Source organism: Lemur catta, chromosome 19 (genome assembly GCF_020740605.2).
Source record: "Lemur catta isolate mLemCat1 chromosome 19, mLemCat1.pri, whole genome shotgun sequence".
Lineage (NCBI taxonomy): Eukaryota > Metazoa > Chordata > Mammalia > Primates > Lemuridae > Lemur > Lemur catta.
The window spans coordinates 25558347-25574858 of NC_059146.1; the positions used below are offsets into that span (position 1 = coordinate 25558347).

A 16512-nucleotide genomic window follows, 5' to 3' on the forward strand; every position below is an offset into this window, starting at 1 on the left:
CTTCTTCATTTCCCTCACCACAAGGAAGTTAATGAGCTTTCTGTAGTTTGCAGTTGTTCTGGGCTTTTTGTGTCAAACTGACCCTGAGTCCCATGCCCTGTGGGCTCAGGACCGTGCCTATTTCCTCACCATTGCATATCCACACTTGGCAAATGCCACCCCCTTCCCCAAGGCACCCTGCTGAGCTCACTGCAGGTGTGCCCCACCTTCCTCTCATGTGGCCCCATGCCACTCCAGGTGCTCACCAGTTTCATAGTTCCTCCTGCCTCAGGGCTTCTACATATGCTGTTCCCTCTGACTGGAACACCCTTCCCTCCCTTCCAGCTAGGCGACTGCCCATCTTTCAGGTCTCAGCTCAATCCTGCCACCTGACTGGGCTGAGCTGGACTGGACTCTTCTCTTTGTGCTCTTGGGGTGTGACGGGTCTGCCTCTCAGTTCTCGCCTTGCAGTCTGCAGTCTGTTTGTGACTGACGTACCCAGGACAGTATCCTGCCCCTGACGACCCTGCAGTCTAGCTGGGATCAGAACTTGGACTCAGAGGTGCCCACTCTGCTGCACTGACTGGACACATCTTTAGAGCCAGCATGGAGGAAGGGCATGGCAGGCCCAGAAACTGAGATTAAGAGGGGAGGAGCCAATCAGGTAGTCACTGTATTTTATTGGAAAACATTGATATATATTTTTCTTCACAGCTTGAACTGAACACAATATTGCCCGGTTTAAAAAAAAAACAAAACCAAAACATTCCGAAAATGTCCACAGCCTCACGCCTACCTGCCCTTACCCTCAGCTCTCGGCTGGGTCTCCCATTATGCCCCGTCCCTCCCTCCCTCGGAGGCTGGGTGCCAGAGGGTGGATGAGAAGAGATTCTCAAAACTGGGCAGGTCCCAGGAAAAGCCACTTGATCGACCTGGGCAGTGTGGGGTGGGAGTCGGGGGGACCAGATGAAATGATCAGAAAAGGGAAAATGACCCAGAACGACTGAACTGCCCACATTGACTTACTTGTCCCAGAGGCGAAAGTCAGAAGCAAGGGCACGGATCATGCTCTCCGCTGGGGAATGTGGGGGCAGGCAGGCGGGCACGGGGAGAGGCGGGCACAGAGCACGGATGTGAGGAAGCGGCGCCAAGTCACCACGGAGAAGCGGGAGGTGCCGGCTGACCAGGAAGCAGAGGCTGCCCTCAGCTGCCGCCCTCTAGGCGGCTGGCCCACGAGATCGTTTTATTGCAGGTATGTTCTCTTGAGAGCATGGTGGGGCCCATCTTCCCTCTCCCCACCCTTCAGCCAGCCCAGCATGGTTTAGAACAAAATCAAAATTTTAAGGGCCATAAGGGGAAAAAAGGGTAACCAGCACATTACAGAGCGACCATCCCCACATCCATTCCTAGGACGGGCCCTCAGGCGGTGGGGCAGGGTGGGTGGGTGCATCAGGAGGGGGGAGCGGCATGGGATGTTAGCACCAGGTATTTACAGAACAGCTTGAGATTGCTTTAGGAACGTGGGCAAGTACAATTTGCGGAGTGGCCAAATGGGCAGTCCCCCACCCAGCCACACCTCAGAAAGCCAATCCGATGGTTCCAGAACAGCAGCCAGCGGGATCTGAGTGTTGCCCACTCTGTCAGTCCCCTTCTGTGAGTCGGCCCCCTCGAGTAGTAAAAGAATGCCAGCTTCCAGGACCCCCTTGCCCCCTGACCCCCTCCTGGGCCACATCTCGTCAATGCCACAATGCCTCAATGCCCCTTCAGTCCTTCTGGAATGCCTCTCTTGGCACCCCTGCCCCAAAAGGCTGCTGGGATCTGCACACAGAATCACAGGGCTGGTTGCATGCAACAGCAAAGGGCATGCTCTTCTGCCTGGGCGAGGGCCTCAGTTCCCTCCCCAGCAGGTCCCAGGACAGGGCTGGCAGCCACCCCAGCACCCAAAATAAGATGACAAACAAAAGGGAACAAACCGAAACGGAGGAGAGCCACCCGGGCTAGAGGAGGGCAGAGGCTCCCCTAAGGGAACTGGGGAGGGATTCGTCTTATGAATGCATCAGGCCTTGAAAGATGTGAGTGGAAGGGGGGTGGCGAAAGGAGGAGATGAGGGGCGTGGAGGGAGACTCGGGAAGAAGGAGAAAGAGCAATCATGCAGCTTGGGACAAATCTTTTGTTGCTTTATCAGATTCTCAGTCAATCAATTGGTGTTTGCTAGAACCGGGGTACGCAAGGGAGTGTTGAAGAGAGAGTGCGCGCGCGAGAAGAGAGATCAAGAGAACGGGCATCACCAGCTGCCCAGGGGCCTTCACTTTGCAGTCATCATCTGTACAAACTCTGTGAAGTGAAACAGAGAGAGACGACGTCAGGCGAGCAGGCTGAGCGGCCAGCAGCACTCTGACACAGGGGACCCGGGGACTTGTTGCCGAAGCCGCGACTCTCTGCTTGCCCCAGAGACAGCCTGGCACTGACTCACCCTCATAATTGACCTGGCCGTCTCCATCAATGTCAGCCTCTCTGATCATCTCATCCACCTCCTCGTCGGTCAGCTTCTCCCCCAGGTTCGTCATTACATGACGCAGCTCTGCAGCGCTGATATAGCCATTCCCATCCTGGGGGGTGGGGACAAAGGCTTTCACTAGGCACTTCTCCGGGTGGGAGAGAGGCAGCAAGAGCGACCGTCATCACCCTCGCTTGGCAGCCAGCAGAGTGAAGGGGGCTGTGTGAGGTGGCAGAGGAGGTTAGCAGTGGGGCTAGCACTGGGACCCAGGCCTCCCTGGAGTGGTGGCTCAGTGGCTCCAGTTCTAGTCTGTCTGCCCAAAGGCTGGCATCGGTGTCAGAGCTGTCCCTGGAAAGGACGGCTTACCTTGTCAAAGACACGGAACGCCTCTCGGATCTCCTCCTCACTGTCTGTGTCCTTCATCTTTCTGGCCATCATGGTCAGGAACTCCGGGAAGTCAATGGTCCCGTTCCCTGGCAAGTGGGGAAAGGAGGGGGGAATGCTCTAGACTCGGGCCCTGGGAGATGACCCAGGGCCCCAGCAGAGGAAACACTGGCTTATCCATCACCCTGAGGGAGGCTCCCTGTGGTCATCTGGGGTGACCAAGAGTAGGGCTGCCCACAAACTCCCTGGGGACTCACCATCTGCATCCACCTCATTTATCATGTCCTGCAGCTCTGCTTCAGTGGGGTTCTGTCCCAGGGATCTCATCACTGTCCCCAACTCCTTGGTAGTGATAGTGCCATCTCCATCCTTGTCGAAGAGGGAGAAGGCCTCCTTGAACTCTGGGGGAAGAAGGGGACTGAGTCAGGGGTCAAGAGGCCCATGGGAAAATCCTTCCCTCCGGATGCTGGACTCCTCCTTGGAGGAAGGCCAATGGAGTCAGTCCCACCTAAAGAAACTGGGACAGACTTTAAGTCCTGCCCAACCCTCTCTCTTCAGCGCTCAGGGCAGAACCCTTCCTCCTTTCACTCAACAGCTGGTGAACATCTGCGCTGTGCCAGGCAAAGCTCTCCCTTCAGCCGTCCCAGCTCAGTGGAGACCATGGGGAAGATGGGCGATAGCTGTCACTAGATAATTCTACATTTCTTTTTGGTCCCTGGCTTTGGCTTCTCCCTCAAATAAGGAAATGGACCAAAGTTACGGAGTGGATGAGAGCTACGAGAATTCTTCATTTGAAGTATGCTAGCTAGCCAAGGTCAACTGGCTGGGGAGGGAAGGGTGGGGGAGAAAAGGGAGGGGAGGCTGTGGAATGCCGCTGGCTGGGCTAAAGAGGAAACGTGGGCATCAAGTCCCTTCTGACTGGGACTGCCAACCCTGTCCCCTGCTGTGGGTGCTGCCCACTTCCAGAGGAGCTGAGCCACTGTGTGTGGTGAAGCCTGGGGGTGGTCGGCAGAGCACGGCTGACGGACGGTGCGTGGGGTGGCTGGGGGGATGGGAGGCGAGGGGCCGGCTGCCAAGCCAGGAGGATGAGGAGCTAGTGGTGCTGAGTGGGAAGGCCACAGCTGGGGACGCATCAGGAGCGGGGAGATGCTGTTTGCTGAGCGGGGAGGGAAGCACGTGGCTCCTGCCCTCCCACTGGACCCATTTTGGCACCTGGTGCTCCCTACCCCCAACCCTCAAAGAACAGATGCCTGGCAGCCTATTCCCAGAGGGTGTGGGCTGGGGTGAGGTGGTGGACACTTTGCTAATGGGGACAAGGTGAAAAGCAGAGTGTTTGTGTTACACAAGGGCAGAGAGTTGGGGTATGGGTGGCAGGTGGGGTGGGATACACACAGCTGGGTTGCTGTGACCCTGAACCTCCAGGCCCTGGGAAAATGTAAGAGTCTCCTTGGGGATGTTGGGACTTCCCTGTGCTGAGGACCTGTTGTTCTTGGGGAGGGCAGGGGAGTGGGTCAGGTGGGCACTCTGAGCTCCCTGGACACTAACTAAGGCAGTCCTCTCCCTTTCATCAGCGGGTCGCCAGAGCTGCCAGGGGCCAAAATTTTGAAGCTGCAGGTGTGACTCTGTGTGTTAGGGGGTGGGGGCAGAAATAAAAGAAGGGAAGTCCATTCCTGCCTCCTCCCAGTTCAGAAGCTGGGCATTTAGTACTTGTCACATAGCTGGTTGAACCCGAGAGCAAAGCTGGGGTTCAGGTAGCTGGTGGGGCCGGGGGCCCATTCTTGGCATCTTCCCCCTTATTTACTTTGTGCTGGCAGCAGCTAAGGAGATAAACCAAGAGCTGGTCCCTGCCTTCAGGCAGCTCAGTTTGGAGAAGAGGGGAACATGGGAACAATCACACAATAGTCTCTGCACCTGATCTTTCTGGAGGTTGAGGGAGCTACAAAATGAATTACATGGGATCCAGGGATTTCTTTTCAGCTTGTTGAGAGATACGTGATTGTTTATTCATTTGTTTAGCCAGTAAAAATTTACGGAGCACCTACTATGTTCTAGGTACTGAGGATACAGCAGAGAACAACAAAATCAAGTTCCAAACGCATGAAACTTACACCTAGTGACACGAAATATAACAGGTAAAGACATAAAAAAAAAATTTCAGACAGTAAGAAAGGCATGAAGGAAATAAGGAGCAGTGATATGCTAGACAGTAAAGGAAGGTTGTCTGCTTGAGAGGTGGGGTTAGGGAAGGCTTTTCCAAGGTGACATTTGAGCTGAGACCTGAAGGGTGAGAAGGAGCTGCCCATGCAGGGAGCTAGGAGAGAAGCATTGCTGGCAGGGGAAAGGCAAGCGCAGGCACGTGCAGAAGGAAGTGCAAAGCGCAGGCGAGTGCAGAGGTGGGCGTGACGAGCCATCTCCTGGGCGGCTCCTAAAGTGGGACAGGAGCTCTGCAGCCCCACAGAGAGGCAGAGGGTGCATCTTCTAAGCCTATCTGGCTTGAGCTGGGAGAAAGAGCTGGGGTCCTCCTACAGCCACTGGTATCAAAGCCCCTAGATGACCCAGGGCCAGAAGAGGAACACAGCCTTTGTCTTGCCGTCTGGCAAAGACACATCTCGGGACCACAGGGCTTGGTGTCACTGAGGCACATGTGTTCATCCTTCAGATGTTACTCCTGGGTGGATAAGGTTTGGCTGGGGATACAGAGCTTTCCTGAGGCAAGATGAGGGGACGACGGTAAAACTCACCTGCGATCTGCTCCTCAGTCAGCTGGTCAGCCTGGAAAAGCAGGAAGGAGAAAGTTAGTCACCAGGCCAGGCAGCTAGCACAGATGCACCTTCCTTACTCAGCCCGGCACCCCCTGGCGAGGCCAGTTCCACACAGCATTCCCTCTGGGCAAGGGATGTGCACACCAGAGTCAGGGTCTGAGGCAGAATCAGGGCCCGTGATAAAGCAGGCTGGGACTGGGGTGGGCTGGACACCCAGGCCTACCGGGTGCAGGGCCTGATCAAGCTGCCCAGACCCGTGGGCTTCCAATCCCGACCCAGTGTGCCGGAGCCACAGGGGTGGGGAAAAATTGCCGGCCCCAGCCCCAAACCAGCTGCACCGGCATGGCACAGCACAGTTCGTGCCTTGCTGCCGGGAGCCTCAGAGCCTGCGTGAAGGAAGCAGTTGCCCTGGAGGCTTAATCAAGCAGCTCTAGAAGGCTCCAAACTGAAACAGGCCAGTCCTTGGGTAGGGCAGAGGAACGATGGCTGGGGCTATCTTTGCTAGTTTCTGTGTCACCTATTTGGAGGCACTAGGCCCAGGCAGAGTGGACCCAAGTGGCAAAAATTCTCCTGACTGGTAGTTCTGAGTTGCTGTGAATGCCTGAAAGAACTCTGGTGAGGCTGGAGGCAGCTGCTTTACCCCCTTGAACACAGGGCACCATTCTGTTCTGTTTCTTTGGGCAGGAGGGACAAATGTCAGGGAGAAGACTGCAGCATGCAACAGCAGCGGTGGCAAAGGACTGATGTCTGTTTGCGCTGCAGTTTTTAACCCCTTCCAGCCTGGCCACTCTGGGGACTGGCCAGTTGGTGGCAGGCAGCCCTTGCTGCATGCGGGGTTGGGGGGTGGGGAGAGGAAATGCAGGGGCTGGCTTCTCCCGCACTGGTGTGCTGGGAAGCAGCCAGATAGAGAGATCCCACGGGGCAGGAGCTAGATGGGGGCCTGAATCCCAACGTTTAGCTTTAAGGAGCCAAAAGACAAATTTTCCTTGGTTTTTGTGAATGCTGCCAAGAAGGTGCCACCATCCTTGGACCACTTGGGTCCAGATGACTGTTCCCCTTCCTTTACTTCCTTTCACAATTAGGGGAAAGGGGCTCCAAGTCCACAGCAGGGTTCTAGTCTTGAGTTTGAGAGCCACAGAAACTGATGCAAACTATTGTGCATATTTGCATTATTCTGCATACAGGTTCTAGAAGCTAGGAACCAACCACTGCCTGCTTCCCCCACCCCCAACCCCGTCCCAAATATTAGGAACTGCTGATCTAAAAAAAAATTTTTTTTAAATCTAAGGGAAGAGGAACTTGAGGCCAAGCCCCAAATAGACAGAATAGGAGGGGAAATCAAAGTGATGATGACAGAAGGGAGATGGCTGAGGGAGGGAGGAAAAGGAAGGTAGAGAAGGAAAAATGCCACACATGCATATTCTGGAAAAGTCCAAAGTCTAAAGGGACAGTCAGGAGACCAAACGAAGACTCTTCTGCATTACCTTCAAAAAAGATCGGGTTGTTGGGCTCCTAAACGCCAACCTGGCACCCCCAGGCCCACAAGCCCCTTGCCCCATCTGTCCCCCTTGGTTCCTACAGGCAAAGAAGCCTGGGGCCATCGCCTAGATCCTGACACCTGAGGAAGCCACTTGGGGAAAGTGAGAAGAGAGGATGGGCTTCTGGTTACCAAAGGCAGGCAATGCCGGGGGAGGGGAAGAGGAAGAACAGAGGACAGGAGCAGCCTGGAGAGGAGGCCTGCCATTCCATCTGCTTTTCATTCTCTTCCCCTGGCCTAGAATGGAAAAGCGAGCCCAATCAGGGAATTCCCACCCCACCACACTGCTCTACAGGAAGCCCAGTTCTCCCTGACCTTTGGGCAGCATGGTGAGGGGCTGGGGGCAAGGAGGCTGGGGCAGGTTGCAGAATGCCCACGAGTGGCTCTGGAGGCTGGTGTTTGCCATTCCCCACCAAAAAGCTGGAAGACACAGATGAGGTACTGCCACATTTGCTTGTCACAGGGTTGCTGCAAATAGGCGTGGCTCTGCATAAAGGGCCTGTCAGACACTCTCCTTCCCATTTAGGAGACCCATTCCCCTGCTTGGTCAAGGAAATGTCCCATTTCTGAGCTATAGATCTCAAAGCATGGTTGCTGCCCAGAAAACATCACCTGAGAAGTGATTACTGATTGCTGGGACCCCTTCTCAGGGCTTCTTTCCTTCCCAGATTGTAAGCTTTCACCAAAAACTGTCTCCAAAATAACCCGGCTGGTCTCCTGCTTTCTTATCCCTCATCTTAGCCTCTAGCAAGGGGCTGGACAAGAAAAAAAAGCTTGGGGTGGGGGAGGGTAAGAGGGTATTATTTCTCTGCCTTGCCCCAGCCCCCAGCCAATGCCAGAGCGCAGTGTTAGATGAGATCAGAAACCAAGGCCAGGGCCCCTCACCCGGGCCAAGGAGGAGCCACAGAGCTCAGGCCAAAGTCCAAGGCCAGTTAACAGTGACTTGTCCCACCGATACCTTACTGATTACAAATGGAGAGAGAAACTAGTTAGGGCAAAGCTGGGGTCCAATTCTGGAGGTGAGGGGAACTGCTGGCACCTGCTAGTGCTTCAGGGCCCCTCTAGCAAGCTTCTGCTGGGGGAAAATGGGGTAGCGGCAAGAGGAGCCATCAGGTCTGTGTCAGCAAGTATGAGATCTGATACACAGCAGCGGCTGCCTGTTCTCCCCAGCCTTGCCAGGGAGGATGGCGGCGCTCAGTTCCCAGGCTCAGCCTGGGGGGGCTGTGGGTGTTGTGGGTGGCAGGGAATAGGAAAGAACTAGTCTGCTGGTTTTCTCTCAAAGCCCTAGCTGTGTGAATTAACAGAAGCACTCAGTGAGGGCCCTGAATGGGACAAGTGGCCCTCAGGCTGATGAAGGGGTCCCCCCAAAGGCCCTCTCTGATCAAGCTCTGCAGCCCCCACCCCCAAGGCAAGGGAATAGGCATCCGATTGTCACTGACGCCACACTGTACTGCACTGTCATTTGGCACAAGTGAGGAGATGCAGAATGGTGCATGGAGCTGGAGATCATGAGCAAACCAGCACCCCTGTTTGGAAAAGGCAGCTCTCCTGGCCTGAAAGCGGCAGTGAGGGGGTGAGGCTTCTAGGCTTAAAAGAGCTGGCTCATCTGATGCGCCCCAAACTTTGATCCCCCACCCCCATTTCATGCAGCTTCAGTGCGCAATAGGGGCCTGAACAACTCCGCCCACCTGCTCCCACTGCCCTGGTGCCCAACCCCATTATTCCTGGGAAGGGGGACTGTCTAACCATTCCCTCTGGCCTCTGCAGTCCACTCCCAATCCAGACTGAGCAGTCTTTGTCCTCGCCTTTCCCTGGAGACTGCCACAGAGCTCCCCACATCCACCTCCAAACCCAGGCCCACCTTGGCTGCCATTCATTTTCTCCTTCAACCTCACCTCCCACCACCCAAACCAAAGTCCTTTCCCATCCCTCACCTTGAAACCCATCTTCCCCCGGACCCAAACACAACATTCCTCCCCAATCTCCCCCCCCCATCAAAAAAATTCTCTCTTCCTAGTTCAAGTATTAACCCATTAGTGACCTCAGAACCTTTTACAGCTACCCCTCAAATTAATCACAAGGCCCCCTGTTCCCCCACTACTGACAAGCACCAGTCTTGCTAACCCCCTTTTAACCACCTCCACGACCCCAATCCTTCTCAGTCCTGAGAGGTTAGAAGGCTTCTAGAGCATCTTCTCTGCTGCCACCCACCCCTAAGCCTGCACCTCACCCTCCTTCTCCTCTGCAATGCTGGTCTTTGTAGACCAGCCCCCAAAGGGTCTAAGCTGCAGAAGTCACTGCCCATCCCTGACCCTCTCCTCTGCCCCCGGGCCCAGCTACCCACCGCCACCCTTGCAGGAGCTGCCCAGCCTCCTCCGTTCCCCCTTCCCCGCATCCTCCCAGGACCCAAAGCCTCCATCAGGGCCCAAATAGTTCCCCTCCCCGGCCCATTTTTCTTATTTCATCTCTCTAGGGTTCAAACACTCCAATTCTGAGACCAAACTCCCCATCCTGGGTAAAAAAAAAATCCTTTTCTGAGGTCCAAAAGTCTTTTTTGGGAATCCAGACGCTTCCATCCCGGGTTCAAATGCCCCCTTTGGGGGCTCAGCTAGCCATTGGGGAATATAAACACCCCATTCGGTGCTAAAGTCGCTTTCGGAAGCCTTTTGGGCTCCAGACGCTCCGCTCTGGGATCAAACGCTCCTGGCAGAGGTGCACGGAGGGTCCCGAGGCTCCCGCTGGGGCCCGGACGCCCCCACTCCGGGTCCGCTCGCCCTCTTAGGGGTCCTGCCCGCCACGCCCGCCTCAGAGCCCCCACGTCAGCCCCCTCAACCTCACTCACCATGGCGAGGCCCGGGGTGTCCGGAGCACGGGGATCAAGGTTTCTCCGGCGGCGGCAGCAGCTGCAGCAGCTCGAGCTCCGCCGCGCGTCCGCGCCTCCACACTCACTGCCCGCAGCGCGCGCCGCCGCCGCCGCCCGCCCCAACGGTCCCTCAACGGCCGCCGCGCGCGCCCCGCCTCGCCCGGCCCGCGCGCCGCCGCACTGCGGCTCCCACGGATCCCTCCGCGCCCCTTTCCGCAGCCACGGGCCCGCGGATCTCTTGTCCCCACCCCGCGCAGGACCGGGATTTGCCGCCGGGCGCGCGCTCGAGCGCGCCTTCTCGCCGTGGGACTACTTTCTGTGGCCGCGCGCCCCGCCCCCTGTGCCCACTCCACTTTCCTCCCCGGCGGAGGGGCACCACTCGGCGGCGCGTGACGCGTCTCCCTGTGAGCCGCGCCGCTATTGGGCCCGGCCCGTGGCAGAAATGAGAGCGTGGCGCTGATTGGTCCGGCCTTCCCTGCAATGCGTCAAACTGGGGCGAGCCACTGCGAGGTGATGGTGGGGAAGCCTCAAATGTGTGGTTGCGTGGAGCTCTGAGGCTTAAGAAGGCGAAGGGAGAAATGTGTGGCTATTAAAGAAGGAAATACATTGTCTTGGTGGCTGGGGAGTGGTAAAAGGCCTGGGGAAAGAGGCAGAGGGACTTTCTCAGCTCTCCCTTTTAACAGATGGGAGATGGTTCGATCCAAAATGCTGGGGTCTAGAAGCCCCGCCCCCAACTGGGCCCTTGGGGATGGCGGGGTCTTCAAGGTTCTGCCCGATGCTTAAAGGTTCCGGCCTCCCGGACTATGTGTCTGCGTCCTAAGACGCGTTCTACCAGTGTGCGGGACCCCTATACCCGCTTCATTCTTGATCTACTAAGGGTCTGTGAAATTGGGGCCCATCCAGGACAGCTTCTGGGAACACTGTTAATTCAGTCATTCATTCAATAAACATTATTTGAGCGCCTTCTGTATGCAGGGATTTGTGCTTGCCTGGGGAGACCGTACTTCCCAACCACTCTCTTGTCATCTCCTAGACGACCTGACTTTCATTCCTTATTCCAGGGTTCCAGGCATAGTAGGAAGAAGAATTGATAGGAAGTTTAGATGAGACTGTTTACTGGAGCTCTGATGACACCCTCTTTATTTGGAACAGGAACTGACATTCTTTATGTGTCCTCCTCCCCACCTCGGTGATTGGCTGAGGGATGGACAAATGAGTCAAGCTGGTCCAATCATTATGTGCCACTTTGAAACAGAAAGTAGGCTGAACCAACGAAAGCCTTTCCTTGGGTTTTTGGATCTGGAGCTTGATGGCAAGAAGCCTTTTCCTTTTGGGTGGTGCGGCTGTGAAGGCATAGTGCCTTCGTATAGGTTCTGTCTGTGGCTGTTTCCTCACCCTGACCCCTATATAGCTCAGGGAAGAAAGTATCTAGAGAAGGTGAGAATAAAACTGACACAGGGGAGAGGTAAAGAAGAGATGGATCAAGAGAGAGTCTTGTTGGCACTCATTTCCCTGGTTCCAGTACTCTTGAGGCAGGCTGCACACCACCATGCAAAAAGTTTTATTAAATAAGCCATTAAAATTTCCTTTTTATCTCAAGTTAGTTTAAGCAAAATAAAGTCAGGTTCATGCTCTCTATCTTCTCTCTCTCTTTCTCCCCCTCAATTTCTACCAGGCAGATCTTAACTTCTGCATTATTTATGCCTGTAAAATAATAAAAAATAATACTATTAACACTTTTGAACACTTACTCTGTGTCAGACACTATTCCAAACCCTTTACCTGCCTTAATTCATTTAATTCTCACAACCTCCGTATGGGCCCATTGCCTCCATTTTCCACCGAGTGAAACTGTTTTATTGTCATTGGAATTAGATGAGACCAGAGAGGTAAGAAGGCTTGATCAAGCACAAAGAAGTGAAGTAGTTTGCCCATGGTCATACAGTAGGAACTAGAGTCAGGATCTGACCCCAAGCAATTTGACTGCAGACCCTTAAACCCTCTTAAACACGCATTACACTACCAGTCTCTAGAAGATATGATGATGGCTGCTAGTGGCAGAGATTGTATTTGTCTGCCATTATCCATTCTCCCCATCTTCTGGAGTAATAGAATTTTAGCTGAGCACATTGCCACCCAGAATAAAAACTACATTTCCCAATCTTCCTTGCAGTGGTCATCTGACTGAATTCTGGCCAAAAGGATATTAGCCAAAATGATACATGTAACTTCTGAGTCCCATAATGGGAGGGAATCCTCTTTCCTGTTGATGGAGCAGCCATCTTGGGCATGACATGAGAGACCAGGGGTGAGTATGGCACGTGGGACCTTGATGGTTTCTTGAAGCAGAGATCACCCTTTCATCCCTAGTGTCCAGCTTTTATTTGAAAGAGAAATAAATGTCTAAATTGCTTAAGCCATTGCTATTTTGAGTCTCTTTGTTATAGGAGCCAAGCATAGCTGTCAACCATCCCCATACTCCCCCTTTTGGTAACTTCCTTTGCTTTGGTGGAAGCTGATTCTTGTGTCTACTTCAGCGAGGGGCCTTGTGGCTCAGGCATAAGCCAATCAGCGTAGCCCTACTTCCTTGCCTGTGATTGGTTCAGAGTTAGCCACGTGATCCAATTTATTTTACATGTGTGGCACAATTTGCATTCAAAAATGTCACAGATCTTAAATAGTCAGTTCAATGAGTTTTGACAATTGCATAAACTTGTGTAGCCACCACCCAAGACAATACTATTGCTACAGAATATTTCCATCACTCCAGAATTTAGCTCCCCTATGCCCTTCACAGTCAATTCTTTCCTTCCCCACGCAACCACTATTCTGACTTCTGTCACTATAGATTAGTTTGCCTGTTCTAGAATTTTATAGAAATGGAATCATATTTATTTAATTTTTTATTTTTTTCTTAGACACAGGGATCTCACTCTGTTGCCCAGGCTGGTCTTGAACTCCTGGACTCAAGTGATCATCCTGCCTCAGCCTTCTGAGTAGCTAGGATTATGGGCATGAGCCATTGTGCACAGAGCACGTATTCTTTTGTGCTCAGCTTCTTTTGCTTAATGTAATGTTTTTGAACAAAAATTGCACAAGATATACTAATAAAACTTTTGTTATTTATCGGAAATTCAAATCAACTGAGCATCCTGTATTCTTATTTGTTAAATCTGGTAACCGTAGTTTCAAAACCCCTCCTTTCCAGGATTGGAAAATTATGTCAGTGACCTTCCAGGGAACTTCCTGGGCTTCCAGGCTTCCAATTTGTCCTATGTAACAGTCACTCAAGAGTCTCAGTATTAGCTTCAAATCTTTTTTTTTTAATTTCTTATTTTTTTTTTCTTTTACCCCTAGACAAAGCAGGAAGCTTCAAATCTTCTGAACTTTAGGAATGACCAATAAACTAAGGCTAAACTCCATTATAATCAGGGAAATGTAAATTAAAATCCCAATGACATACCAGTTTATATTCATCAGCTGCACAAACACCAAGTCCAACAATATTTATTATTTGTTGCTTTACCCGCACCACATTCTGATGATCTCATTATTTTTTTGACTTCACCTCACACCTCTGCACTTGCTCTGTTCAGCCACATAGGCCTCTTTGCTGTTTCTTGAACACTTCTGGCTGGTTCCTGCCTCAAGACCTTTATATTATTTCCTCTTCTTCAAATGCTCTCCCCACAGTATCCACATGGTTTATCCCCTCTGTAGCATCAAGTCTTGGTTCAAATGACATATTCTCAGTTATGACCTACCATGACCACCCTATTTAAAACTGCAACCCAGGAGGACTACTGGTTACATAATGGTGGCATAGAAGCAAGCTGGCTTCACTCCCTCCCCAACAGAAAATGAAAAACAAATATACAATGCTGAGATTATCACCAGTAATATCCCAGATCTCAGATATAAGGATGAGACAGTTCCCAGGGCCACAGAGGAGTGAAAAATCTCTCAGCAGATGGTAAGAGAATTGGACTTCCATGTCCACAATGCCCCTCCCCTCAATCTGCATGGCACCAAGCTGGTGGAAAATGTCACCTGACTCATGGTTTCTACACTAGAAAGAGTAAGATTGAAGTTATCAACCAGCTTCTCCATTATCTTGGGTTCCCTAGTAAAAGACCTGTCCCTGCCTCAACCTAGAGGAGCATTGGGACTGCCTGAAGGCAGAAATATTTTTGAGGACTGCCAGAGACAAAGGGGGAGAGGCAAGACTACCATCCCCAGTCCTGGAAACTCTACTCTGTAACTTGGCCAAAGGAGACACCAAATCAAAGTGGCCGTTCGGCAGCACTGCAGTGTAGGAGCTTCGTTCCATAGACAGCCTTCCCACGCTACCAAGATAGCCCCCATTTGGGAGGGGCAGCACGCTTATCCTTTACGAGAGCCAATGTAAACCTGGGCTTAACTCTCCATCTAGTGCTGAAAAGGAGACAGTAACATAATGGGAAAAACAGAAAGAAAATCAATAAGTAAATTATAAAGGATAAGCAAACATATCCACTGAAAACCAAAACAAGCTAGACAGAGAAGACTAGAATAAATAATGGATCCTTCAAGGCAAAGACATAGATGTACATCCTTAAGAAACAACAGCAAAGTGAGAACCCTGACTTCCCCAAATGGACAAAGCAAGGGGTGAGTGGCTGACCCTAATGAGACAGCAATATATGAGCTTTCTGCCCAAGAATTCAAAATAGCAGTTTTAAGGAAACTCAATGATCTCCAAGATGATACAGTAAAGCAATTCAGAAATTTATCAGAGAAATTTAACAAAGAGATTGAAATAATAATTTAAAAAAAAACCAGAAATCTTGGAACTGAGAAATACACTTGCTGAACTGAAAAATTCATTAACAGCTCTCAACAGCAGAATGGACAGGCAGAGGAAAGAATTGGTGAACTCAAAGACAAGCTGTTTGAAATACACAGTCAGAGGAGAAAAAAGAATGAAAAAGAACGAAGATCACCAAGACATAGAAAATTATCTCAAAAGACCAAATCTAAGAATTATTGGTATTCAAGAGGGAGTTGAGCAAGAGCAAGGTGTAGAAAACTTATTCAAAGAAATAGTAACAGAAAGAGAAGTTTATGGCAATAAACATCTATATCATAAAAGTAGAAAGATTTCAAATAAAAAACCCAATGATGCACCTCAAAGAACGAGAAAAGCAAGAATAAACCAAACCCAAAATTAGTAGAAGGAAAGAAATAATAAAGATTGGAGCAGAAATAAATGAATTTGAGACTAAAAAAAATGCAGAAGGTCAACAAAATGAAAAGTTGATCTTTTGAAAAGATAAACAAAACCAACAAAACTTTAGCTAGACTTACTAAAAAAAAAAGGAGAGAAGACCCAAATAAATAGAATCAGAGATGACAAACTAGACATGCTGACAACTGAGATCACAGAAATACAAAGAAACTATTATAACAACTATACACCAAGAAATTGGAAAACCTAGAAGAAATGGATAAATTCCTGGACACATACAACCTACCAAGATTGAACTGTGAAGAAATAGAAAATCTCAACAAATCAATAGTGAGTAGAAAGATAGAAGCTGTAATAAAAAAATCTCCCATCAAAGAAAAGCTCAGGACCTGATGAATTCTACTTAAAGAAGAACTAATACTTTTCAAAAGGTTCAATTCTTTTGTAGGAGAGAATAATTCCAAACTCATTCTATGAGGCCAGCATTAACCTGATACCAAAACAAGGATACACACACACACACACACACAAAAGAAAATTACAGACCAATACATTAATAAACATAGAAGCAAATATCCTCTACAAAATACTAGCAAACTGAATTCAACAAGACATTAAAAAGATCATTCACCACGATCAAGTGGAATTCATCCCAGGGATGCAAGGACAGTTCAAATCAATAAATGTGATACATCATGTTAATAGAACCAATAACAAAAACCATATGATTTTTTTCAATAGATGCTGAACAAGCATTTGATAAAATTCAATATCCTTTTATGATAAAAACCCTCAGTAAACTGGGTATAGAAGAAACATACCTTAAAACAATGAAGGCCATACATGACAAAGCCACAGCTATCATTGTACTGAATGAGGAAAAGTTGGAAGCCTTTCCTCCAAGATCTGAAACAAGACAAGGACACTCACTTTCACCACTTTTATTCAACATAATACTGCAAGTCCTAGCCAGAGAAATTAGGCAAGAGAAAGAAATAAAGGGCATCCAATTTGGAAAGGAAGAAGTCAAATTAACCTTGTTCACAGATGACATAATTTTATACTTAGAAAAATCTAAAGACTCCACCAAAAAACTGGTAGAACTGATAAACAAATTCAGTAAAGTCATAGGATATAAAATCAACATACCTAAATCAGTAGCATTTATATACTCCAACAATGAACAATCTGAAAATGAAGTCAAGAAATCAATCCCATTTACAATAGCTACAAAGAATATAAAATATCTAGGAATCAATTCAA

At 50.4% G+C, this 16512-nt stretch overlaps 1 protein-coding gene across 1 annotated transcript; it reads right to left on the bottom strand.

Moving 5' to 3' along the window:
* Positions 1 to 639: 639 nt before the first annotated feature.
* On the bottom strand, positions 640 to 10328 carry CALM3 (calmodulin 3). Its single transcript, XM_045531355.1, has 6 exons — positions 10002 to 10328; positions 5602 to 5632; positions 3118 to 3261; positions 2843 to 2949; positions 2453 to 2588; positions 640 to 2313 (listed from the first exon to the last, which is right to left on the bottom strand). The coding sequence occupies exons 1-6, from the start codon at positions 10002 to 10004 to the stop codon at positions 2285 to 2287; spliced, it is 450 nt and encodes a 149-aa protein (XP_045387311.1). The 5' UTR covers positions 10005 to 10328; the 3' UTR covers positions 640 to 2284.
* Between the last annotated feature and the right edge of the window lie 6184 nt (positions 10329 to 16512).

What these genes read in the sequence shown, in the direction of transcription:
- CALM3 (XM_045531355.1), bottom strand. An exon ending in AAATGAGGTGGATGCAGATG is followed by an intron (nt 2,950 to 3,117) that starts GTGAGTCCCCAG and finishes CCCACTTGCCAG; the next exon opens with GGAACGGGACCATTGACTTC. An exon ending in CGTTCCGTGTCTTTGACAAG is followed by an intron (nt 2,589 to 2,842) that starts GTAAGCCGTCCT and finishes CCCACCCCCCAG; the next exon opens with GATGGGAATGGCTATATCAG.